The sequence below is a fragment of the Erythrolamprus reginae genome, chromosome Z (genome assembly GCF_031021105.1).
Source record: "Erythrolamprus reginae isolate rEryReg1 chromosome Z, rEryReg1.hap1, whole genome shotgun sequence".
NCBI classification, from domain to species: domain Eukaryota; kingdom Metazoa; phylum Chordata; class Lepidosauria; order Squamata; family Dipsadidae; genus Erythrolamprus; species Erythrolamprus reginae.
Genome location: NC_091963.1, coordinates 57,515,085 through 57,540,577, shown reverse-complemented (window position 1 = coordinate 57,540,577; position 25,493 = coordinate 57,515,085). Strand labels below are relative to the sequence as shown.

General features: G+C 45.5%; 1 protein-coding gene across 4 annotated transcripts in view; it reads left to right on the top strand.

The window, feature by feature from the left end:
* Positions 1-25,493, top strand: part of LOC139175813 (SUN domain-containing protein 3-like) — a 91,237-nt gene that overhangs the window by 47,754 nt on the left and 17,990 nt on the right. For all 4 annotated transcript variants that reach the window (XM_070767110.1, XM_070767111.1, XM_070767112.1 and 1 more), the window contains exons 7-9: positions 5,767-5,795; positions 6,405-6,576; positions 16,878-16,962. In XM_070767110.1, coding sequence (XP_070623211.1) covers positions 5,767-5,795; positions 6,405-6,576; positions 16,878-16,962 — 286 coding nt within the window. The remainder of the gene's footprint in view (positions 1-5,766; positions 5,796-6,404; positions 6,577-16,877; positions 16,963-25,493) is intronic.

Sequence of the window (25,493 nt, the reverse complement as noted above, 5' to 3'; positions counted from 1 at the left end):
TGACAAGGGCCTGTGGGAGACAGAGAGAGCCCCCGGGCCGTCTGCCTCCGTGGTAGCGCCCGGTAGCCGAGGGGGTGACTGACGCCTCGGGGGGGTCCGCCCCTCCTGGGGTGAATAGGTCACAAGGCCGCCTGTCACTTCGGACAGGGGCCTCCGTGAAGGGCTTTGCAAGCGCCCCCCCCCACTGCTCCGCGCAATCTTGTTTGAGCGCCGCGAACCCGACTGTCAGCTGAGAGGAGTGATCGGCGTCGGCGAGGCCTCAGTGGGGGGCCGCCGAGAGAGAGGCAGTCGGAGGGCGGGAGAGCTTGGCTTCCCGCCCATTTCCATAGCAACGGCCCAGCGGCCATGTTGGGAGGCCGCAGTGAGCCGGGTTGCTCCTAACGTGCCCAATTGTATCTAGGGTTGCCGGGGCAACGGCCCGGCGGCCATTTTGGAGGCATATCGGCCGAGGGATCGGCTTCGCGCCCAAATGTATCAGCGGTTGCCATAGCAGCAGGCCGTTATTGCTCTTGTCAGGCTGCCCCCTCCCGAGCGCCGGTGAGGGGCTTCCCTCATTGGCTCAGCTTGCTGAAGGCCTATTTCTGCTCAGAGACACGCAGGCACTTTTCTGTCCTGTCATTGTGTCTCTTGTAGGTGGTGTGTGAGCAGAGACGACTCTTTACTCTTCGCAGATTGCTAATTGTGAGTTGCTTTTGGAACCATGGCTGATCAAGTGGTCCAGGCCGGGGAGGAGGCCAGTGCCAACAGGCCCAGTACCCCCAAGGAGAGGGCTCCCAAATCCAAACCCTCCCAGGGGGCTTCTCTCAGAGAAGCTGAGAAGCGCATCAAAGCGCTTGAAAAACAGTTAGAGGCCTCCCAGAGATCTTCTGCTTCTACAGCTCAGCCTCTCGGTGCCATCCCCCGCCAGTCTCCCCCATTTTCACTCCAGGGGTTGTAGGCTCGGCCTCTGAAAGGGATTGGTCACCAGAGAGGCCTTTCCAATCCTCCATTTCTTCCAGGCCAGAGGCCCTCGCATTTGGAAGGCAAGCTTCGTGGCCCTGCACATTCGCTGCTCCACAGCCTGTCCATCCACACGATGGTCAGTCACAAGCAGCCACATTCACCCCCACGGCAGCTGGCTTACGCACTGCGCAGGATGCCTGGCAGAGTATGCCCCAGGCCCTGCAGGACTTAATTGTCAGTGCATACACTCAGGGGCAGGCTAGTGTGGCTCAGCAACAGCAGATGCCAGCAGGTCCTACTCCAACGAGGTTCAAAGACCCCTGGATACCTCCAGCCACTCAATCCATGCTGGAGTCCAAGGATGAGGATGACTTTTCCAGGGATGAGTTCAGCGAGGCGGAGGATGAGTTATCCGGAGATGAACAGCCACCTGAACAGCCTGCGTTGCCTGGTCTGTTCAAGTCCTCCCTCTTCAGGATTTTGCTGAACAAGGCCAAAATGACCATTGACCAGGCGGGAGAGGGAGGTCAAGGGGCTCCTTCCGCACTGGGTCAGCCTGCAGGGGGCCTGTTTGTGTTTCCACAGCAGGAGACTGTTAATGTGCCATCATCCCACTTGTTCCTGGAGACAGTACAGCGCCCATGGGAGAGCCCTGCAACAACCCAGGGCCCATCGAATCTGGACAAGCGCTTCTACACCTTTGACCAGGCCATGGAGGATCTCTTGGAGCTACCTGTGGTGGACAAGCCGGTAACCAGCCTGGTCTCGAATGCCCTTGTTCCTTCGGAATCTCAGGAGGGATTAAGGGCTGAGGACAAGAGGGCGGACAATGTCATTCGCAGGGCTCATCAGATGTCAGCTTGGGCTGTAAGGGCTGCTTCCGCGGCCTCTTTCTTTAATCGGGCCACGCTCCTCTGGATAAAAGAGATCCAGTCCAGAGTCGATCCTCAAGATTCGAGGCTACGCCAGGACCTGAACAAACTGTTGGCGGCCACAGAATTTTCCGCGGACGCAACTGTCAATGCCGCTAAGTTCGCATCTAGAGCGATGGCCTCGTCGGTCGCCTCCCGCAGGCTCATCTGGTTGCGGAATTGGCAGGCCGACGTAAAATCAAAATGGGCCCTTGCCTCTTCACCGTTCAAGGGCAAGAAGCTCTTCGGGGAGATCTTGGACGATGTATTGGTGGAGGACAGGGACAAGAAAAAGGTTATGCCCAGCTCCAGCAAAAAGCAAGGAAGGCGCTTTACCCCCTACCAACGGAGGCAGCCCTTTCGGAATGACTCCACCTCGGCAAACAACCAAAGGTCAAGGTCCTACTTTCCAGGATCCTTTGGTCAGGGTTCCTTTCGTTCGGACAGGAACCCGCAATTTGATCGCGGATCCTTCCAGGGCCGTCGCCCCTTTAGAGGTTCCGGCAGGGGGTTCAGAAAGATCAAATGACTTCCCTATGGATACTCCTTTGGGCGGCAGGCTAATCCATTTCTCACACGTCTGGACAAACACCTCATCGGACCCCTGGGCGACTGCCACGGTTTCACAAGGTCTGCAGATCGAGTTTCTTCGCCCTCCACCTTGTCGCTATCTGCCTTGTCGTGCCCCCTTGGACATTCCCAAGAGGAGGCTCCTCTACCAGGAGGTGTCTCACCTGCTGGGGATAGGAGCCATCGAGGAGGTCCCTCTACCTCAACAGGGTATGGGGTTCTACTCAGCAATTTTCTTGGTCCCCAAGTCGTCAGGAGGGGCACGTCTCATACTGAACCTTCGGAGGCTGAACCTCTATGTAAAGTACAGGAGGTTCAGAATGCACTCTCTGCATTCCATTCTGGCTGCCATCAGGCAAGGGGACTACATGACATCCATAGACCTAAAAGAGGCCTACCTCCATGTCCCCATTTTTCCGCCTCACCAACAATATCTGCGCTTCAGCCTAGATGGGGCCCATTTTCAGTACAGGGCCATGCCTTTCGGGCTTTCATCGGCCCCAAGATCATTCACGAAGCTGCTAGATGTCCTAACGGCTGGTCTCAGGCAGCAATCGGTGCGCCTGATGGCCTATCTGGATGACATCGTGATTCTGTCCAGGACAAGAGACCTTGCGCTTCAGGACTTACATCTAACAATCCAGACGCTTCAGGATCATGGCTTTTCGGTCAACTTCGACAAAAGCCACTTGAACCCCACGACTCGGCTGGCTCACCTGGGAACCAGTATAGATTCCAGGAGGGGCCTTGTCTTCCTGTCCCAGGAGAGGCAGTCTACCATCAGGGAGCTCGTTCGGGGCTTGGCGTCACAGCAATGCCCAAAACTCTCCTTCCTGTCCAAGCTTCTCGGTACACTGGTGTCATGTATCGACATCATTCCATGGGCCAGGTACCACCTACGTCCTCTCCAGTGGTTCCTTTTGCCATTCCAGAGAAGGAAGATCAGCCATTCCCACTTACAGGTGCATCTCGACTCAGGGGTTCGACGGTCCTTACGGTGGTGGGTATCCCCAGCTCTAACAAAGGGTTCCCTCTTTCTGGAATGATACCTTCTTACGGTGACAACAGACGCCAGTCTGACTGGCTGGGGAGCCCATCTTTCCTCGAATTTGGCCCAAGTTGAGGTCAACATCAACTTCCTGGAGTTGAAGGCGGTTTCCCTGGCTCTCCTGAGTTTCGCAGACCTGGTAAGGGGGCAGCATGTCCTAGTTCGGACCGACAACGTCTCCACCCGGTCTCACATCAACAGACAGGGGGGGACTCGGTCTCGACGACTGATGAAGGAGTCGGAGTCCCTGCTCAGGTGGGCGGAGGCCAATCTAGCTTCCCTGTCAGCGGAGCACATTTCAGGGGTGGAGAATGTGTGCGCGGACTGGCTGAGCAGGGAGACCTTGGATCCAGGGGAGTGGCAGCTGGACCCCACAGTTTTTCTGGACATTGTTCACAGGTTTGGGAGGCCAATCTTGGACCTGTTTTCTACTCGAAGCAACACTCAGCTCCCGCGCTTCTTCTCCCGCTTCCCGGCACCGGGTGCGGAAGGGGTAGACGCTCTTCGACTACAGTGGCCACCAGGACTTCTGTACGCATTTCCACCGATTTCCATCATTCCCAGGGTAATGCGGAAGATTCTGGAGCAACAAGTGGAGGTGCTGCTGCTGGCGCCTTACTGGCCGCGCCGCAATTGGTTTGCGGATTTGATGCAACTGTCAGTGTCACCCCCCTGGAGGATTCCGGATCACAAGATCTCTCTATCCCAGGGCTCGATCTCCCATCCAGAGCCTCAGTGGTGGCAACTGACCGTGTGGAGGTTGAGCGGCAACATCTAAGACGCCAACATTTGCCAGATACAGTTATTGACACAATTCAGGCGGCTCGCAGACCTTCGACAAGAAGGATTTACCAGGCAACTTGGGCCTCCTTTTCCAGGTTCTGTGTGGAGAGGGAGGTGGATCCACAAAAGGCTTCCCCTCCTTTGGTCTTGAGCTTTCTTCAGTCTGGTCTAGAAAGAGGACTCGCACCAAACACTTTGCGACGTCATGTGGCCGCATTATCAACTATTATAGGTGGAGACAGTTACCGCCCCCTCACCAGACATCCTTGGATCAGGGACTTCCTGAAAGGGGCTGCCAACATCAGGCCACCTCCGATACATCGGTTCCCTTCCTGGGATTTGTCCTTGGTGCTACACGCTTTAACTGGTCCTCCATTCGAACCGTTCCGCCATATACCTCTTAGAATGCTAACTCTCAAGACTGCCTTTTTGGTGGCGATCACTTCTGCTAGGAGGGTCTCTGAGATTGCAGCTTTCTCCATCAGAGAGGACCTCTGTAGGTTTCACCCAGATAGAGTGGTCTTAAGACTGGACCCAGCCTTTCTGCCAAAGATCAACTCTACATTCCACAGGGCACAGGAGATAGTGCTACCGGACTTCTGTGCCCATGGGACTCACCCTTCGGAGCTGCGGTGGCATAAGCTCGATGTGAGACGAGCTTTAAAAATTTATATCTGCAGGACTCAGGACTTCAGGGTATCAGAGGCCTTATTTGTGTCCTTTGCTACTAGGACGCTGGGCACCAGGGTCTCTTCTAGGACAGTAAGCCGCTGGTTGTGTGAATGCATCAAGGAGGCTTACCGGACTAAGGGATCCCCTGTACCACAGGGAATTACTGGACATTCTACACGCAGTACGGCCACTACAGCGGCCTGGAGGACTCAGGCTTCACTAGAGGACATTTGTAGGGCGGCCACTTGGGCGGCTCCGTCCTCATTTGTCAGACACTATCGGATTGACTCCTTTGCTTCTGCGGAAGCTGCCTTTGGGAGGAGGGTATTGCAGCGGGTGTGTTCGTTTTCAGAGCCCCCGGTCCGACCTTCTCCCTCCCTTGGTTAATATCTTGGGTATATCCCATCCTGGACTCTCCTTGCAAGTGCATTGGAGAAGGACCGTTGAAACTTACCTGAACGGTCTTCTCGATGCACTGCAAGGAGAGTCCAGACCCGCCCGAATTCGGGACCGGGGTTACTATTGGAAGGTTGTGTTTGTTCTTTATGATATTCTGGTTATCTTGCATATTTTAATAAAGTTTGTTAGTTTTACTGCTCCTTCGTTTCTTTTAGACTGGAGGGCTAAGGGGGGCGGTGCCTCCCTAATATTTAAATTAAACTCAGTCCCGACCAATCAGATTGAGAATTACCCATCCTGGACTCTCCTTGCAGTGCATCGAGAAGACCGTTCAGGTAAGTTTCAACGGTCCTTATCTCAATTAAATTTCCTATCTGCAGTTTAAAATAAACAATATGCATATTTTAATTTGGATTTGTTTTTTTCCCCCTTGATGTATAGAGTGGAACCAAAGACCTGAGATCCTTAAAGTAAGAAAACATCAAAATTATTTTCTGCTGATAGTTTGCAAGTATCTCTACTTCTGCTTGTGGAATAACACACAAACCAAGAATGACAATTATTCATATTAGCCTCTACTAATGCGGTGATTATTAGAAAATCATTGTAATAATGGTTAAATCACTGCTCTGATTAAATAATTTCCCCCCTTTCTGCCTTATTCTTCATAACAGTGCCATTGTGGTACTACTTAATGGATGGCTTCAGTGTTTGCTCAGGCTTGTTTCCACTGACTGAAGTTGTCTGCTGTAACCTGCCTGTTTAACTGTATAACAGCTGGGTTTTTCTTGAACTATAGTTAGATTTTAAAAAGCAGGAAATAAAGTACAACATGTTTGTTCCTCTGTAAAAGTTATTTAATGAACAGTGTTAAATTAATATTATGTTAAGGTAAGGACCAAGATTAGTCATTCTTTTCATAATGCAATCATATCAATGTAATATATAGATAAAATGTATTTTCTAAATTTTGAGAATTGTTATTACTACATTTCATAGTTTTGGAAGTGAAATTATAAACTCAGTGAAGGATATGAAGAACAGTCCTATGCATCATTTCCCTTTATTATTTTTCCTAGGAAAGCTAATTACATTTTAAAATCAAAGGCACTTCAAATCCAATTTCTGAAGGAGCAGAAGCAAAAGCTGCAAATAGAACTTCAAGAACAAAAACTGACTATGAATTATATTGCCTACAACACGGTTGATCAAATACTAGAACAATATATAAGCAAAGGCATTACAAGATGGGTAAGAGATCTCATAAGATTTTATTGATAGAAATCATATTGTGCCAAACTAATAAAATCAAATTTACCAATCAGAAAAGGAAGGGAAAGAAAAAAGAAAAGGAAAAAAGAGAAAGAAAAGCAAAATAATGAAAGAAAAAACTAAACTCTATTATTATAACAATATTATAACAATATAAATATTAACCAAACCATTATTTTAAATCTTCAATTAATAATCATCATAATATTATAATATTTCATTCCAAGTCATAATCAATTATTATTCAAATATTTATCACTTCATTAACATTATCTTTCCCAAGTTTCAATAATCCAATGATCTAAGTATTTCTGTATAATTCTAGAACAGTTTTCCCCCCGAACACCATCACTCTACTAAACAAATAATTCCCTCAACACTGTCAAACTTTTTACTAAAACTGCACTTCTATTTCTACTATTTTTTCTCATCATTCCTATCATCCTTTTCCTCCCACTTAGGACTGTCTGACTGTAACTTGTTGCTTGTATCCTAAGGTTTTTATTAATATTGATTGTTTCATCATTGCTTATTTGACCCCTATGACAATCATTAAGTGTTATACCTCATGATTCTTGACAAATATATCTTTTTCTTTTATGTACACTGAGAGCATATGCACCAAGACCAATTCCTTGTGTGTCTAATCACACTTGGACAATAAAGAATTCTGTTCTGTTCTATTCTATTCTATTCTATTTAATAACCTGTCATCTCTCTCAAAATATCTTCTTTGCCAATCTTTTATTTCTTATCATGTTTTTTTTTTTTTTTAATAAATTTTATTGATTTTCTTATCATGTTAAACCCATATATTTTCTCCTTCCCCCTCTTTTTACCAAAATACAGAATCTTTTTCATTTCCATTCTGACTTCTTTCTTACTCTGCAATTTCCGGGGTATCAGGTCATATCTATTCTTCATTTTCTTAGTTCTTACTATACACAGTAGTCCTTACCATGGAATAGTCATGTAGACAAGCCAGCATAGAATCAGAGAGATATCAGAGAGAGTCTCAATAGGAAGAGAATCTCAATGCTCTAGGGTCTAGGCCAGTGTTTTTCAACTTTTTCTTCAGGGGAACCCTTTGGTTTTGCCAGATTTCTGGCGGAAACTTGATTGAAAAACATTGTATTAGGCTGAACATCCTGAAGCTGAAATAGAATTCTTTTGTTAGCCAAGTGTGATTGGACACACAAGTAATTTGTCTTTGGTGCATACGCTCTCAGTGTACATTAAAAAAAGATACATTCGTCAAAAAAAGAAATACATTTGTCAAGAATCATGAAGTACAACTCTTAATGATTGGCATAGGGGTCAAATCAGCAATAAAGAAACCATCAATATAAATCATAAGGATACAAGCAACAACTTACAGTATAGTCATAACTGGAATGAGAAGACTAATAGTAATAGTAATGCAACCTTAGAAGATGGAGGCAGAATTTCAGGGCGTTTGCTTTCTCTGGCAGCTTTCACCCGACAGCTCAGCTGCATCGGCTCAGTTCAAGATCTTCTCGGTCTGTCATGTTATTGTGGCCTCTAAGGCTGTCTCTGCTGACTGCTCTCACCGGGCGGCTCGGCAGTGTCATCTTGGTGTAGGGGCTCCCCAGTTCAAAGAAGTCAAACATTGTTTTAAAAAATGCCGTCCCCAACTGCTAACTTTAGGAACCAAATGCCCAACGCTATCACTGTCACCTAGCCCTAAGACTCAGACCAGGAGCATAGCTAATTCTCCTGTCCTCCCCTCTCAGCTCCTCTCCACCGCTTGCTCTGAAGGTAGCTAGCAGCTAATGCAATAGTTCAGACATACCAAAAGCAGATCTCTGGAAGAAGGAACTCCCTGGGGCAGGGGTACAAACAAGGGACAAATCCCTTGTTAAACCCAGCTTGATGTTAAAAACCGTCGTCTGACAGTTGTATTACAACTGTCAACTGTCATAATATCCCACTACTAACCAGAGCATACAAAACATTTGCCAGACCAACTCTTGAATACAGCTCATCTGTCTGGAACCCACATTGCATATTGGACATAAATATATTAGAAAGTGTCCAGAGATACTTTATGAGAAGAGCCCTCCACTCCTCTACCCACAATAGTATACTTTACGCAACTAGACTTAAAATCCTGGCCTTAGAAAGCTTAGAACCATGTCGCCTTCGGCTCATAAAATTATCTGCTATAATGCCCTTCCTGTAAATGACTTTTTCAGCTTCAACCACAACAATACACGAGCACACGACAGATACAAAATCAAAGTGAACAGTTCCAAACTTGATTGTAGAAAATACGACTTTTACAACAGAGTGGTTAATACCTGGAACTCACTACCTGACTCTGGGGTTTCATCAACTAACCCCCCAGATTTTATCCTTAAACTGTCCACTGTTGACCTCACCCAATTCCTAAGAGGTCAATAAGGGATGCGCATAAGCGCATGGCCATGCCTACCATCCCTATCTTACTGTTCCCTCTGATCAGTACCCATCTTATATATATAAACTATGTTATAGCTATGTGTATTACCAGTTCTTTACAAATAATGAAAAAAATAAACACCATTAATATTGTTCAGGTTCTTTTACTACCGTATTTTTAGTGTATAAGACGCACCTAGATTTTAGAGGAGGAAAACAAGGAAAAAGTATTCTGAACCAAATTATGTAGTATTAAATAGTAATAGTAGAATAGAATAGAATAGAATTCTTTATTGGCCAAGTGTGATTGGACACACAAGGAATTTGTTTTAGTGCATATGCTCTCAGTGTACATAAAAGAAAAAGATACATTTGTCAAGAATCATGTGGTTCAACACTTAATGATTGTCATAAGTCAAATAAGCAATGATGAAACAATATTAATAAAAATCTTAGGATACAAGCAACAAGTTACAGTCATACAGCCCTAGGTGGAAGGAAATGGGTGATAGGAATGATGAGAAAAAACTAATAGAAATAGAAGTGCAGACTTTGACAGTGTTGAGGGAATTGTTTGTTTAGTAGAGTGATGGAGTTTGGGGAAAAACTGTTCTTGTGTCTAGTTGTCTTGGTGTGCAGTGTAATAGTAACCTCTCCAGCCACGAGGGGGGTGGGTTTGTGGTTCCCGGTGTATTTTATGGGAAACGTCTCCCTTCCTTCTTTCCTCCTTCCTTCCTTCATCTCTTTCCCTCCCTCTCTCTTTCACTTTTTTTTTCTTTCTCTCCACTTCTCTCCCTTTTTCCTGTCTCTCATTTTCTCCCTCCAGGTCTCTCTCATTTCTATGTACCTCTCCCTATCTCTCCCCCTTTTTGCTATCATTTGTGTCTCTCTATCTCTTTTTGCTCTCATTTATCTCACTTTTATTTCTGTTTTTCTCTCCTCTTCCTCTCCCTTTTTCTTTCTCTCCCCTTCTCTCTCTCATTCTTTTCCCTCATCTCCCTCTCTCATTCTCATTCATTCCCTCATTTCTCTCTCATTTTGTTTGTTCTTCCTTTTCCTCCATCTGTTTCTCATTTTTCTCTTTCTCCTTTTCTCTCACATTCCCTCCCCCTTTCACTTTCCTCCCTATCTTTCCCTCTGTATCTGTCTCTCTGGGGACAAGCCAGCAGCCTAACCTACTTCTTCTGAGCTTCTTCTCCAGTTTCACGCAGAACAGCACCATTCCTGGGTTTTTCACCAGCCAAACAGGATCGTCTCTTCTCCTGGGCTCTATGCTGCAATCTGTCTCTGGCCGGGCTCTGCCCCCCAAGATGTGCTGAGGGGACGCCTTGCCCGGTTCTCCACAGTTTAGGAAAGTTGCGAGGCCACCCAGCAGCCCTTGATGGGAGGCTGGCAGCTCGGCCCTGGGGATGCCCCCAAAGGTGGGCGATTGGAGTGGGGGCTGATGAAGCCAAGCCCCCTGCCGCGGGGTGATCAGCGCCACACTGCGGACCTCTGCAGCTGGATGTGCCAAGGGGAATCCTCCTCATGAGTGGCTCCCTCTGGGTGGCAGGAACGAGGGGCCATGCCCCTGAGTTAGCCAGTTCCGGTGGTGACACAATTGTGTCGGCGGCATCAGCAGCGTGGACACGAGGTTCCGGGTGCTGCTGCTCATCACGCTCCTCTTGTTCCTGCCACCCTTGCTGCCGGGTGCAGAACAGAACCTCCAGGAGCCTCTCTTGAGGAGGATTTCCCTCGGTGCATCCAGCCGCAGAGGAGAGCCACAGTGCGGCACTGATCGTCCTGCCAGAGGGGGCTCAGCTCCATCAGCCCCCACTCCAATCTCCCGCCTTCTGGGGCATCCCTAGGGCTGAGTTGCCAGCCTCCCACCAAGGGATGCCAGGCGCCCTCAGCAACATTTGGTGTATAAGATGCACCCAGTTTTTGACACACTTTTTTGAAGTAAAAAGGTGCATCTTATACACCGAAAAATACGGTAAATCTTCCAGTTTGAGCCTACGTAAATTGCAACAGCACAATGAAATCAAACAGACTGAAGGCACGATGCATGGATTTTTCTATTTTGTATTTGTGTGTCATTGTTTATTACCTGTGCCAATTGTGGAATAACAATCCATGTCATAAATGATGTATGTATCATATGAGCTGCATTGGCACAATAGTTAAATTAGAGTGCAATACTGCAGACAACTACTGCTGATCACTAGCTGCTATCAGTTTGGCATGTTGAATCTCACCAGGATCAAGACTGACTCAGCCTTCCACCAAGATCGGTTAAAAAATAATAATAATAATAATAATAATAATAATAATAATAATAATAATAATAATAATATAATCCCCACTGATGGATATGCCTTGTCGTGGTAGTGGGGCTTGTATGCTTCAATGAAGCTGAGAGCTGGGCCGTTGGTAGTGTAAACTACTGGTAGGTCTAACCTTGCTGGAGTGGTCAAAGCAGAGGAGCCAGACTAAACGTACCTAACCCATTTAAACTAATGGAGAGACAAAACAAAAAGAAGTCCATACTGGCTCGGTCGTCGCCCAGGATAAAAAGGACTGTGGTGGCTGCTGTGGAACCTGGGCAGCCATCGACAAATGAGCTATAGGAACAAAACAAACAAAGCTTACAAATCAAAAAGCGACAGAAATTCTCAATGTCAGAGAATCGCACAATCATGAACTGTTATTACAACTCGGAGCCTGGAAAACGCGGATATCAAAGACGGATGTACCAATTATGGAAACAAGAATATGCAGACTCAAAAATAACGGAACTTCAACTGGCCGATCAGCGACGACTCATAATCAGCAACCAAATGTTCAGTGAAGTCGAATTAGAAGAAATACAGAAAATTTGCAAAATAGAAACACCAAAATCTGATCTGGCACCAGCAGAAGCTCCAATAAGATCTGGAGTCACTGCACAACTGGAACCTGATGAAAATTTGGAAAGACAGCAAGAAGCTGCAGATGAGACACTTGACACTATAACTCAAAGGCAGCAAGAACTTAAAGACCAAATACTTGCTCATGCGGGGTCCAATGCAGAGCGAAAGAGACTGCCACCCTTAAAAAACATAAGCAAAAAATGACTTGTCCCACTGGCGGAAGACATTAACACTGCACTTGCAACTGTCAATGTAACTTCAATTGAAGAATTGAATCAGCTTGCCTACAGTACAGCTGTGATAGTAACTGAAGAACTAGGGTTACTGCAACAGAAACCAACTGGAAAACCAAAATGGAAAATCCAACTAGAATTGAAAATCAAAAGCTTGAGATCAGATGCAAGTAACTTGAAGAACATTAAGGAGCAGAAACTTAACAATCAGAAGTTCAAAGACTATTTGACAAAAAAGTACTGGCTTAGTACAAGAAAGATCGAGGAAGGTCTGGAAATTGTAAAGCAGCAGATAACAGCCACAGCCAGGAAAATTGAGCGATATGAATCTAGGATCACCCAGTACAGGCAGAATCAAACATTTCAATACAACCCGAGGCAGTTCTACCAGAACCTGCATCAGCAAACAGATAAGAAAATTAAAAAGCCAGAGATGAAAATAACAACAAAGTTCTGGAAAGATCTCTGGGAGGTCGAAAAGGACTATAACAGGACTGCTGGGTGGATAAAGGAGTTTGAAAAGGAATTCTCAGGGAGCAATATGCAGCAGCTGGAGATAACACCTGAAATGATTGCAGAAAGAGTGAAGAGGGTAAAGAACTGGACATCCCCTGGCACTGATGAGGTGCATGGTTTTTGGCTGAAATACCTGACCAGCCTGCCTGCAAAAATGGCTGAATTGTTCAACAAAATGCTGCAGACAGGAAATATTAGTGAATGGCTTACAACTGGCAGGACATATTTAATACAGAAAGACGCAATGAAAGGAGCCATACCAGGAAACTACAGGCCAATAACATGTTTGCCAACCATGCTCAAACTGCTGACAGGTATCATAGCTGACAGAATTCAGCACTACCTAGAAGAAAATGACATCATGCCAGTGGAGCAAAAGGGCAATAAAAGATAAAGTAGAGCAGTGTTTCCCAACCTTTTTTGAGCCGCGGCACATTATTCATATTTTCAAAATCCTGGGGAACACTGAACGGGGGGGTGGGGGGGTGGCTAAAGAAAAGTTTTGACAAAAAAAAAATCTTCCTCCATTTTGCTCTATTTCTCCCTCACTCTTTCTCTCTCTTCCTTCCTTTCCTTCTTTCTCTCTCTCCATCCCTCTTTCTTTCTTCCTCTCTTTTTTGCTCTCTTTCTCCCTCCTTCCCTCCCTATATGTCTTTCTCTCTCCCTTGCTCTCTCTGCCTCTCTTGCTATCTCTCTCTTTCTCTCTCTTGCTATCTCTTGCTATCTCTTTCTCTCTCTCTGTCTCTCTTTCTGTGTCTCTCTTGCTAGCTCTCTTTCTTTCTCTCTCTTTCTCTGTCTCTCTCTCTCTCTGCCTCTCTTGCTATGTCTCTCTTGCTCTCTCTCTCTTCCTTTCTTCTCTGCGGAGGCCGGCGAAGGTTTTTCTTATTTTAAATGTTCCGGGTGGCAGGGGGATGCGGAGCCCGCACGCACACACCCCCGACATTCCAAATCCTGCCTCAGCTGTGAGAAGAACGCCTGCCCCGCCTGTCCTGTAGCCCTTTCGCTGACAGCCTGGGACAAAAGCGCTCGGTGAAGGGACTGCAAGAGGGGCCGGGCGGGCGTTAGCAGCCGGATGAGGAGGATGAGAAGCCGCTGCAGCCACCCCCAATCCCCCCCCTTCCCTGGGTGACTTCCAAAGGCCCCTGGAAAAAGGCAGGAGGTAGCAACGAGGCACGAGGACAAGCAGGCAGCTTGGCGGAGTGGAAGCGCTGAGGGGCTCTCCTCCTTCCCCACCCCCGCGCTTCTCTCCCGCCCTGGCTTTTGCTTCGCCCGCAGATTTCCCCGCAGTTCAAAAGGAGGCAAGAGGTGGCCTGGATGAAATTGCGGGGAAATCATGGGGCGAAGCGAAAGCCAGGGCAGACTCGCAAAGGCGGGCTCAGGCTGCATGAGGAGAAAAAGGCGGAGGGAAAGAAGGTGACGGCAGCGGGACCTGCAGCTCGGTGGGCGTCTCCTCGTGGGATGGAATCCTCTCTTTCTCATGCTGCTCCCACCATGGCTGCGCGCAGTCCCGGCGCCCCTGGCTGAAGGTCGTCCTGTGGCTGGTCTTGAGCTTTACGGTTGCTTCCTGGTTCCCTCTCCTCCCTCCGCCTGTGTCTACCGCCAGCGCCTCATTCCTCGGAGCTGCCGCTTCCTTCCAGGCAGCCCAGCCACGCTGCCGTAGAAAGTGCAGAGGTTATTGCCGCCACCTCTGCCTCCACTCAGGGAGCCATCGTGGTTGAGCTGAGCGAGAGGAAAAGGCGCGGTGACCATGGTGGCTCCCTGAGTGGAGGCAGAAGCGGTGGCAATAACCTCTGTGCTTTCTACGGCAGCGTGGCTGAGCTGGACGGAGGGAAGCGGCAGCTCCCACTCAAGGAACCCACGGCAACGGGCGACGGCTTGGTGGAGGCGACGGCGGGAGACACAGGCGGTGGGAGGAGAGGGAACCAGGAAGCGACTGTGAAGCCCAAGACCATCCACAGGACGACACTCAGGCAGGGGCGCCGGCAGCGCCCCGCCCAGCTGGAGCTTCTCGCGGCACACCTGGCCATGTCTCACCGGTTGGGAAACGCTGAAGTAGAGGTACGAAAGACCAGCTCCTAATTGATAAAATGATTTCGGAGAACTGTAAGAACAGGAAAACAAACCTATACATGATCTGGACTGACTACAAGAAAGCCTTTGACTCATTGCCACACAGCTGGATCATAAAATGCCTGGAAGTCATTGGAGTCAATGAAAACATCAGGAAATTCACAGAAAAGGCGATGAAATATTGGAAGACTGAGCTTTTTGTTGGGAATGAAAGCTATGGACTGATCAACATCAGAAGGGGCATCTTCCAGGGGGACTCTTTGTCCCCATTGCTATTCCTCATTGCGATAATCCCGCTGTCACTCATCCTATAGAAAACAAACCTAGGCTACCAAACTGCTAGGAATTCACCAAAAATTTCACACCTGCTGTATATGGATGACCTGAAGTTGTACGGAAAATCAGAAACTGAGATACAGTCACTAACCAACACTGTGCAAATCTTCAGCAATGACATCAGCATGGAGTCTGGCCTGGATAAATGTGCCACAGTAGCACTGAAAAAGGGGAAAATCACTGAAAATGATGGCATTGAAATGCCAAATGGTCGAACCATCAAGTGCCACCAGCCAGAAGCCTACAGATACTTGGGCATCTTACAACTGGATAATATCAAGCATGGCCATGTGAAAACTGTGATCAGCAAAGAGTACATCCAGAGGACAAGAAAAATTTTGAAGAGCAAACTGAATGGTGGCAACACTATCAAGGCTATAAATACATAGGCCATACCTCTCATTAGATACACAGCTGGCATAGTGAACTGGACTCAAACAGAGCTGGACAACCTGGACAGGAAAACCAGAAAATTAATGACAATCCATCATGCACTACACCCCCGCAGTGACGTTTACAGGCTGTATTTACCAAAGAAAATAGGCGGCAGAGGACTTTTGCAAGTGAAGCAGATAGTAGAAGAAGAGAAGCATGCATTAGCTGACTACGTGAAGGGGAGCAAAGAGTCAGCGTTGATGGAGGTCAACAATAGGAAGCTTCTCAAGGTGAAGCAAACTAAGGACCAGTACAGAAAAACTGTAACTCAATGTTGTATGGACAGTTGGCAGAACAAAGCATTGCATGGATAGTTCTTGGAGAAGATTGAAGGCAAAGTGGATAAAGAAAAGACCTGGTCATGGCTTACAAGTGGAACACTCAAAAAGGAGACAGAAGGACTAATTTATACTGGCAGCACAAGAACAGGCTATTAGAACAAATGCTGTCAAAGCCAGAATTGAAAAATCAACTGACGATCCAAAGTGCAGACTCTGCAAAGAAACAGATGAAACAATCGATCACATACTCAGCTGCTGCAAAAAGATCGCACAGACTGACTACAAGCATAGACATGATGCTGTGGCACAGATGATCCACTGGAACGTGTGCTGGAACTACCATTTACCAATGGCAAAGAACTGGTGGGATCATAAGCCCGAAAAAGTGGTAGAAAATGAGCAAGCAAAACTACTGTGGGACTTCTGACTTCAGACTGACTGAATTCTGAAGCACAACACACCAGGCATTGTGATCGTGGAGAAAAAGAAAGTATAGATCATTGACATCGCAATCCCAGGAGACAGCAGAATTGAGGAGAAGCAGCTAGAGAAATTAGTGAAATACGAAGATCTAAAAATCGAGCTGCAACGACTCTGGCATAAGTCAGTGAAAGTGGTCCCAGTGGTACTTGGCACGCTGGGCGCAGTACCAAAGGATCTCAGTGGACATTTGAAAACCATCGGAATTGACAAAATCTCCACCTGTCAATTGCAAAAGGCTGCTTTACTGGGATCGGCAAACATAATTCGTCGCTACATCACGCAGTCCTAGGTGCTTGGGAAGCGCCCGACTGGTGATGAAATACGAAATCCAGCATAGAGATCTCGTTTGCTGTGTTGTACTGACATAATAATAATAAGTAATAATAATAATAATAATAATAATAATAATAATAATAATAATAATAATAATGATATATTAGATTTGTATGCCGCCCCTCTCTGAGGACTCAGAGCAGCTCACAACAGAACAATACACAATATACGAATGCATTTAATGTTTGGGTTTGTTTTTTAAAATCATGTCTGGCTTCTTTTCTAATTTTACCAAAGTTATAGATGCAGTAATGGATGAATTTTATTTTTATCCATTACAGAATATTGAAAAAATTCTTAAAAAATTAGAACAAAGGTTGGATGAAGATGTTGTTCAGATGACAGATTTTGCACTCCAATCTACAGGTATTTGCAACAATTATTCTCTAAGCTACATAACTAGATTGGAAATCTCTACTATTAATATATAGTACAGCTTTATTTATTATACACTATAATGTGTATTTCAGTTATTAAATTAAAAGAAACATCAAAGTATTTCATGTAATCATTGTACTACTCCTTTTAATAATGCAGTTTTTGTATCAGTATCAACTACAGTATCTGAAAAATATTCAATAGCATTTTTGCACACATTTTAATATGCAAGTTCTAAGATGCTCACTATGAAATTGTGCAAACGCATATAAGTTGCAAATTGGTAGCAAAATTTCCAGCTTTCTTACTAAATGCTTATTAGAAAATAGTCACAGCCACACTCTTTTTAGATTTACTCCTAAAAGAATGAGTTCTAGGAATATCCTGGAGATTCAAACATGATAGACAAAAGGGAACTGTAGCCCATTAAATATTTGTTTTTTTGTATTTTAGGCAGCAATAGCATTTCATTCAGAATTAATTCCAAGGTAGATGTATTTTAGATGCAGCTAATAATTTTATGTCATCTCATTGCACTTAAAATATATGGTGGCTAGTTGTATAGACATATCTCTACAATGATAAACTAAGCAACAATACTACTAAAACCACCTTAATGTGAGTTTTAATCATCTGGATAAATAGAAATATGCATTGCAAATAGCATATTCCTCAGGGTAGATTTTGTGTTATTCTTAACTTATGATAGTAGATTGAGTTCAATTATAGACATCCTGTATGGGGAGAAAGGGGGGGGGGAGGGAATATCTCATCCCTAATACTCCCGTAGTTTTGGTGTATAAGACACATCTAGATTTTAGAGGAGGAAAAAAAGGAAAAAAGTATTCTGAACCAAATGGTATAGTATTATATTGTTTAATAAAATTCGAGTGAAGCAGAATACTTTTTACAACTATGTTACTTTTTAAAACCATGTACACTTTTTACAAACTTCAAACTTGACAGATTTGTTGACTTCAACTCCCAGAATTCCTCCTCCAGTCATGCTAGCTCAGAAATGGGAGCTGAAGTCTGAAAGTCTAAGATTTGCCAGATTTAAAGACCCTTGCACTCCGAACCCCAACTCTGGGGTCTTCAAACTTGACAGCTTTAAGACTAGTGGACTTCAACTCCCAGAATTCCTCCACCAGTCATGCTAGTTCAGAAATGGAAGTTGAAGTCCACAAGCCTTTAACTTGCCAGGTTTGAAGACCCTTGCACCCCTAACTCAGGGATCAGCTTGGAAAATAATAAAATTCCTAGATTGCCATTAGGGTTTTTCTCTCCTCCCCTTTAGTCCTCTTATCCATAAGAGAACAAGGAAAACCAACTAAAGGCCAATAGAGCATCCACTTCATTCCCCTCCCCAACTGTGCTGTTTTCTCTTAGAAAACAGAAGAGAAGCAAGAAACAAATGCAGCACTTAGACTAGCATTGCTTCTCTATCATAAAACTCTCATAGTATCTCTATGTGAACCTAGCAGAAGAATGATTGGGCATAATTAAAACCACAAGCTCAGAATGGCAACTGGGATGTATTTTCGGACACACCAAAATCCGTCTAAAAAAACGATACACCCTAATATCAAACTCCAAAGGGTAGATAAGAGGCCAGCAATGAAAAGCTATGGAAAAAAGGAGCAACCTCAGAGCCATGCACCAGCTAGGAGATCATTCCACAAGTCACCTAAAAATAGCAATGTGGTGGTTGATTGTCTCTTTTTGGGGAGCGGGAGAGAGATCTGTGTATCAGGTGAGACTCTCTGAAGCTGGAGAAAGTAGGTGTTAATAGGAAAGAAGAAAAAGCAAGAGTGGGAGATGTCAGTGATTAGTTTTACACGTTTTGGCATTTTGGTGTAATTACAGCAGCAAAAGAGAGAGGGAAGGAGGGTGGGAGGGAAGGAGGGTGAGGAGAAAAAAGTTAGGATCTTCTGTTCTTCTCTTCTAGAAAGTGGAGAAGACAGGGAAGGGTAAAGAAAGGAGGAGAGTAAAGAGAAAGGTAGGAGATAAAGGGTGGGGAGAGGATGGAGAAAGAAGAAAGAGAGAAATTTTTAAAAAGTAGAAGGGTGAGGGGAAGAGGAAGGGAAAGGAAGGTGGAGTGAATAGAAAGCCCAAGGGAGAGACTTCCGGGTGACACTCGATCGCGCCGGGTGGGCGAAGACATCGCTCCGTCTTCGCTTTTCCTTTTCCCTGCTACAGGGTGCATTTTTGCACTTTGTCTGAGCCCAGAGGGCTCGACATAGAACAGGGGGTCTCCCGGGTCCCTAGGGGCAGATCGCCACTGCCCCGAAGGGTAGGGAAAGCCCTGCAGCTGTAACATGGAGAACCGCGCGCCCAGCGGCTGCAGAGACGCGGCCATAGCGATCAGTCTATGGAGGAAGCCAAGAAAATACTAAAGAAGTCTACAAAAAGCAGATCTACAGAAAGAAGAAAAGAAAAACACTTACAAGGTAATTTTTTGGTACCCAATACTTGAAAAGTGAAGATCTTGAAAGTAAAAGGCGAAGTTAAATAAAGTTTGTAACTCGGAGTGAAATCCTTCCGCAAAAATAAGAATAGCCGGATCTACTTTCCTTTGTTAGACTGCTTGTCTTGGAAAGAAAAAAAAAGGGACGTTTTTACATCTTAGTTATTATATATTGAGTTTGGATTTTAAAATTTTCAAATATTTGGATTGATTACTCTAATATACTATCTATATTACATAAATAACTGGAATGAACTTTTAATTGGATTAATTTAGAAGAAATCGTGACAAATGACCTAAATTCCCTTTCAATGAATTTTATCTTGCTGGATTAAATTTTTGAATCTTTTTACTTCTTTTGAAATTGGACTACATTAGACATTTACAGTGATCCCCCGTTTATTGCGTCCCCAACCATTGCGAACAGGGTACTTCGCTATTTTTCAACCCGGAAGTCAAAAATACCATCTACGCATGCGTGCCGGGCACGCATGCGTAGATGGCAGCGGCTTCCCTGGGTCTTCCCCCTCTTGCTGGCGTCAGCGAGGAGTTTCCCCACCGCCCACGCAAACTCCTCGCTGCCGCCCGCCCTTCGCCCGCCCACGCCGTTCATTCTCGCCGCTTTTGAGCTGAGTCCGGGAGCGAATTCGCTTCCGGACTCAGCTCAAAACCGCCGATAGCAAGCGGCAAGGAACGGCTTGTCTCGGCGCTTTCGAGCTGTCAGCTCGAAAGCGCCGAGACAAGCCGTTCCTTGCCGCTTGGTATCGCCGGTTTTGAGCTCAAAACCGCCGGTTTTCAGCTCAAAACCGCCGATAGCAAGCGGCAAGGAACGGCTTGTCTCGGCGCTTTCGAGCTGACAGCTCGAAAGCGCCGAGACAAGCCGTTCCTTGCCGCTTGGTATCGCCGGTTTTGAGCTCAAAACCGCCGGTTTTCAGCTCAAAACCGCCGATAGCAAGCGGCAAGGAACGGCTTGTCTCGGCGCTTTCGAGCTGACAGCTCGAAAGCGCCGAGACAAGCCGTTCCTTGCCGCTTGCTATCGGCGGTTTTGAGCTGAGTCCGGAAGCGAATTCGCTTCCGGACTCAGCTCAAAACCGCCGATAGCAAGCGCCCCCCGGACCCCCAACCCGGGTTTGGGGGGCTGCTAGGAAGCCCTCCATGCTGGCGGCAAACAGCCGCCCCGCCCCCAATCTTCAGCTCCTCGCTAGCGCTGTGGGAGTAAAAACACCGTCTGCACATGCGCAGACGGTGTTTTTACTTCCGCATCGCTACTTCGCGAAAACCCGCTCATTGCGGGGGCTCCTGGAACGGAACCCTCGCAACGACCGGGGGATCACTGTATAATTAAGAGAATAAAGAAGAACAAGATTTGTATTAATTTGGAGGTATTTATTGAAGGACTATTTTTACTGATGACAAGAGCGTAAGGATCAAGTTAAAAAAGATGGATTAGAACTCTTTTCACCTTAATTTTTTCCGATTTTATATTATTCAATTTTTATATTAGCAACATAACTACTTTGTACTTTTTTTTGGCATCCTTTTGTGGACTGTGGACTTTGGACTTATTTTTGGACCTAATTTCTTCCTTTTTTGCCTAATAAAAGATTGAGAACCAAGACAGAACATCCTGGAAAAAATTTAAAACCTGCTTTTTTCTTCTTTTTATTTTTTCCATATAGAAAACATTTTATATTTTTACCTCTTTTTGTATAATATAAATATTTTTAAAGTTATTGATACGCCTTTTAATTTTTATTCTTATTTTTAATATTAGTATTTTTTCTTTACTTCATAATTTTAACATAGAAAATTACATAATTTTAAATTCTTAAATCTCCTTTCCTCTCTTATATTTTTCTTTTTTATACTACTTGGGTTGTTTTCTCTTTAATTTTTTTAGTCAAATTTGATATTTAAAATGTGTTAGAGTTTTGTTTTCCCCTTTCTTCACTTGGTTTATCCCCCCAATTTAACAATATAGCTTAGTGTTTATTTTATAGTTAAGTGAGTATTTTTCCTCTCTATTATTATTCCTCTTCTTTTATTATTTTTTATTTTTATTAATCTTAACCTTTTTCTATCCTCCAAAATATATAGCATACTTTTTGTTTATTCTTTCTTTCTCTCTCTTATCTTACATTTTTCATACGTTTATTTAAATTGATATTTTAAAGGATTGTTCTATTGTTAAATTCTTAATTTTTTTCTTTTTTTCTAAATTGTCTATAATTATTACTTTAAATATAAAGCAAAAGAAGTTCTTTTAAAATATTGTATAATAAATTGTAAACTTCTGAGATATGAAAGGTTCTTATAGGGCTCAAATTGTGACTTCTGTTACAACAACAACAACTCGAAAACAAACATCCACTCCAACTCCAACCCCAACTCCCACCCCAAAGGTATTTCCAACATCATCCCCTTTACAACAAAGAACAATAACAACAATGCTAGACAAGGAAAAAGAAAAAGAGAAAGAAAAGCCACCGGCAGAATCAAACCTTCAGTCTATTCAAGATACTTTAGCAGGTATTCAAGATTTTATGCAGAAAACGCAAACACAAACAAAAATTCAACTAGATACAAATAAAGAAGTGAAAAAATATTATGAAGAAATGAAACAAGAGATGAAAAATGAAATGGGTACCTTGAAAACTGAGCTCAAGAAGGAGATCAGTGAACTTAAAACTGAAATCAGTGAAGTTAAAGGGAGCATGAACGAGATGGATGGAAATATGAAAGTAATACAACAGAATTTACAAGAAAACGAAAAAAGAATAAAAGCAACAGAAGGAAAAGTCCATGATATAGGACAAAAGGTGGAGGAATATGAAGAACATAACTATGCGGCCTGTAGAGGCTTTGACAAAGCAATAACTAACCTTGAACTTCAATCCACATCACATGGCTTGAGATTTCAAAACATTGAGGAAGAAAAGGATGAAGATTTATCCGCAAAGATGGCAGAGTTAATAGGAGAAATTCTACAAGTGGACCCACAAGAACTTATAAGAGAGTTAGATGAAATTTATAGAGTCCAAACGGGCTATGCAAGGCGACACAACTTACCAAGAGAAGTCCACATCAAGTTTGCAAGAAGAGTAATCAAAGATGACATTTTAAAACAGGCAAGAAACCAGACTTGGAAACACAAAGGGAAAGATATTACAATTCTGAAACAAGTTCCAAAGAGGGTAAGAGAAAGCAGAAGAGAGTATTATTTTCTTACAAGTGTCTTAATCAAAAAGAATATACTTTTTCGATGTTTAGTACCAGAAGGGCTTACCCTGACTTGGCAAGCAATGAAAATCAAGATAGAGAGTGTGGACAAAGCAAGAGCTTTTTTCGCGCAAAGTGGACTGAATAAGATTGACCAATTACAGATAGAACTTAAGGATAAAGAAGAAGAATGGGGGGCCATCAGTAAAGAAAGGGGAGAAAAGCAAGATGTTAAAAAGAAACAACCACAAGCTCAACAAGAATTGGTGTTAGATAGTAGATTACATGAACTGAAAGAAATAAAAACGTACTACAAATAGAAATGTCACATGACTTGAAAATTTTTTCAGTCAACCTTAATGGTTTGAACAACCTCAGGAAAAGAAATCAAATACAGTAGAACCCCGACTTACGAAATTAATTGGTTCCGGAAGGAAGCTCGTACGTCGAAAAGCTCGTATGTCGAAACATTGTTTCCCATAGGAAACAATGGAAAAGCGATTAATGCGTGCAAGCCCGAGGGCTGAGGGGAAAAGACGTCGGCTGAGGGGTGCCCGATGCTTCCCGGCGAGGAGGAGGAGGAGCTGGAAGTTCGCCAGGAGTCAGCGGAGAAGCGGCGCGCCTGTTTTAAAAGATCGCAGCCAGCCTGGGGGGGCTTTCCAGCAACCCCCGAGCCCCCAACCCGGGTTCGGGGGTTGCTGGAAAGCCCCCCCAGACCGGCTGCGATCTTTTTAAACAGGCGCGCCGCTTGTCCGCTGACTCCTAAAGCGGGGAAGTTCGCCAGGAGTCAGCGGAGAAGCGGCGCGCCTGTTTTAAAAGATCGCAGCCGGTCTGGGGGGGCTTTCCAGCAACCCCCGAACCCGGGTTGGGGGCTCGGGGGTTGCTGGAAAGCCCCCCCAGGTCGGCTGCGATCTTTTAAAACAGGCGCGCCGCTTCTCCGCTGACTCCTGGCAAACTTCCCCGCTTTAGGAGTCAGCGGAGAAGCGGCGCGCCTGTTTTAAAAGAAGGGGTTTTTTGCTTTTTTTTTTCCCCCCGCCTCACGGGAGAGAGAGAGAGAGAGCAGCGCCCTGTCAGTTCCGAGCTGTGAGAGGGGCGCGGCGCGCTTTCCCGAAAGGGACGGAGAAAGCCCTCTCTCGCAGCCCCCTGGCTCGGAGCGCTTTCGCTGCAAGAGAGGGCTTTCTCCCTCCCTTTCGGGAAAGCGCGCCGCACCCCTCTCACAGCTGGGAACTGACAGGGCGCTGCTCTCTCTCTCTCTCTCCCGTGAGGCGGGGGGAAATAAGCAAAAAAAACCTTCTTGGGGGCTGTGATAGGGGCGCGGCGCGCTTTCCCGAAAGGGACGGAGAAAGCCCTCTCTCGCAGCGAAAGCGCTCCCAGCCAGGGGGCTGCGAGAGAGGGCTTTCTCCATCCCTTTCGGGAAAGCGCGCCGCGCCCCTCTTGCAGCCCCCAAGAAGGGGTTTTTTGCTTTTTTCCCCCCCGCCTCACGGGAGAGAGAGAGAGAGAGCAGCGCCCTGTCAGTTCCGAGCTGTGAGAGGGGCGCGGCGCACTTTCCCGAAAGGGACGGAGAAAGCCCTCTCTCGTAGCGAAAGCGCTCCCAGCCAGGGGGCTGCGAGAGAGGGCTTTCTCCGTCCCTTTCGGGAAAGCGCGCCGCGCCCCTCTCGCAGCCCCCAAGAAGGGGTTTTTTGCTTTTTTTTTCCCGCCTCACGGGAGAGAGAGAGAGAGAGCAGCGCCCTGTCAGTTCCGAGCTGTGAGAGGGGCGCGGCGCGCTTTCCCGAAAGGGACGGAGAAAGCCCTCTCTCGCAGCCCCCTGGCTGGGAGCGCTTTCGCTGCGAGAGAGGGCTTTCTCCGTCCGTTTTGGGAAAGCATTCAGATCCCCCCACCCCCAGCAGATGCCAAGGGCCTGCAGAGTGGGGCGGCAGGGGAGGCGACCGCCTCTCCACTCACCAACTGCCGGGATACGAGCTGAGAAGAGCCGGGCTGGTTTGCTTTCCTTCCTTCCCGCGCTGATGCAGAGCAAAGCGTCACGTCCCCCTGACGCTTTTAGCGGCAAAAGAGCCCAGCGTCGCTTCGGAAGCCTCCGAAAGCGTCGGGGGCGTGACGCTTTGCTCTGCATCAGCGCGGGAAGGAAGGAAAGCAAACCAGCCTGGCTCTTCTCAGCTCGTATCCCGGATTTGAGCTCGGGAGACGAACAAAAATGTGTCTCCCCTCCCAGCTCTTATCTCAAGTAGCTCGTAAGTAGAGCAACTCGTATGTCGGGGTTCCACTGTATTGGCTAAACTCAGAAAACAAAAAGCACAAATAAATATTTTACAAGAAGTTCATATTAAAAAATCAAAGAGAAGCCTTCTTAATAATTCAAAATTGGGGAAACTTTATACTAGTTTGGCAAATCAAAAGAAAAGAGGAGTAGCAATGTATATTGATGAAATAATTGAATCAAAACAAATATACATTGATAGTGAAGACAGAATTTTAATGGTACAATTAGATCTAGAAATGAAACCTCTCGTAATTATTTCAATTTATGCACCAAATGACAACCAAAAACAATTTTATAAAGAATTGCATGACAAAATAATTGAACTATCAATAGAAAATATGATAATAATCGGTGATTTTAATGCAATTTCAGATAGTCAAATGGATTACACAGGGGGGGGGGAAAGGAAAGGGAAAAAAGGTAATTTTACCTACAACATTTTGGAAAATGAGAACAGAATTATTATTAAAAGATATGTGGCGTGAATGCCACCCACAAAATAAACAATATACTTTTTACTCTAACCCTCATAAAACTTGGTCTAGGATTGATATGGCCTGGGCACCAGCACACACA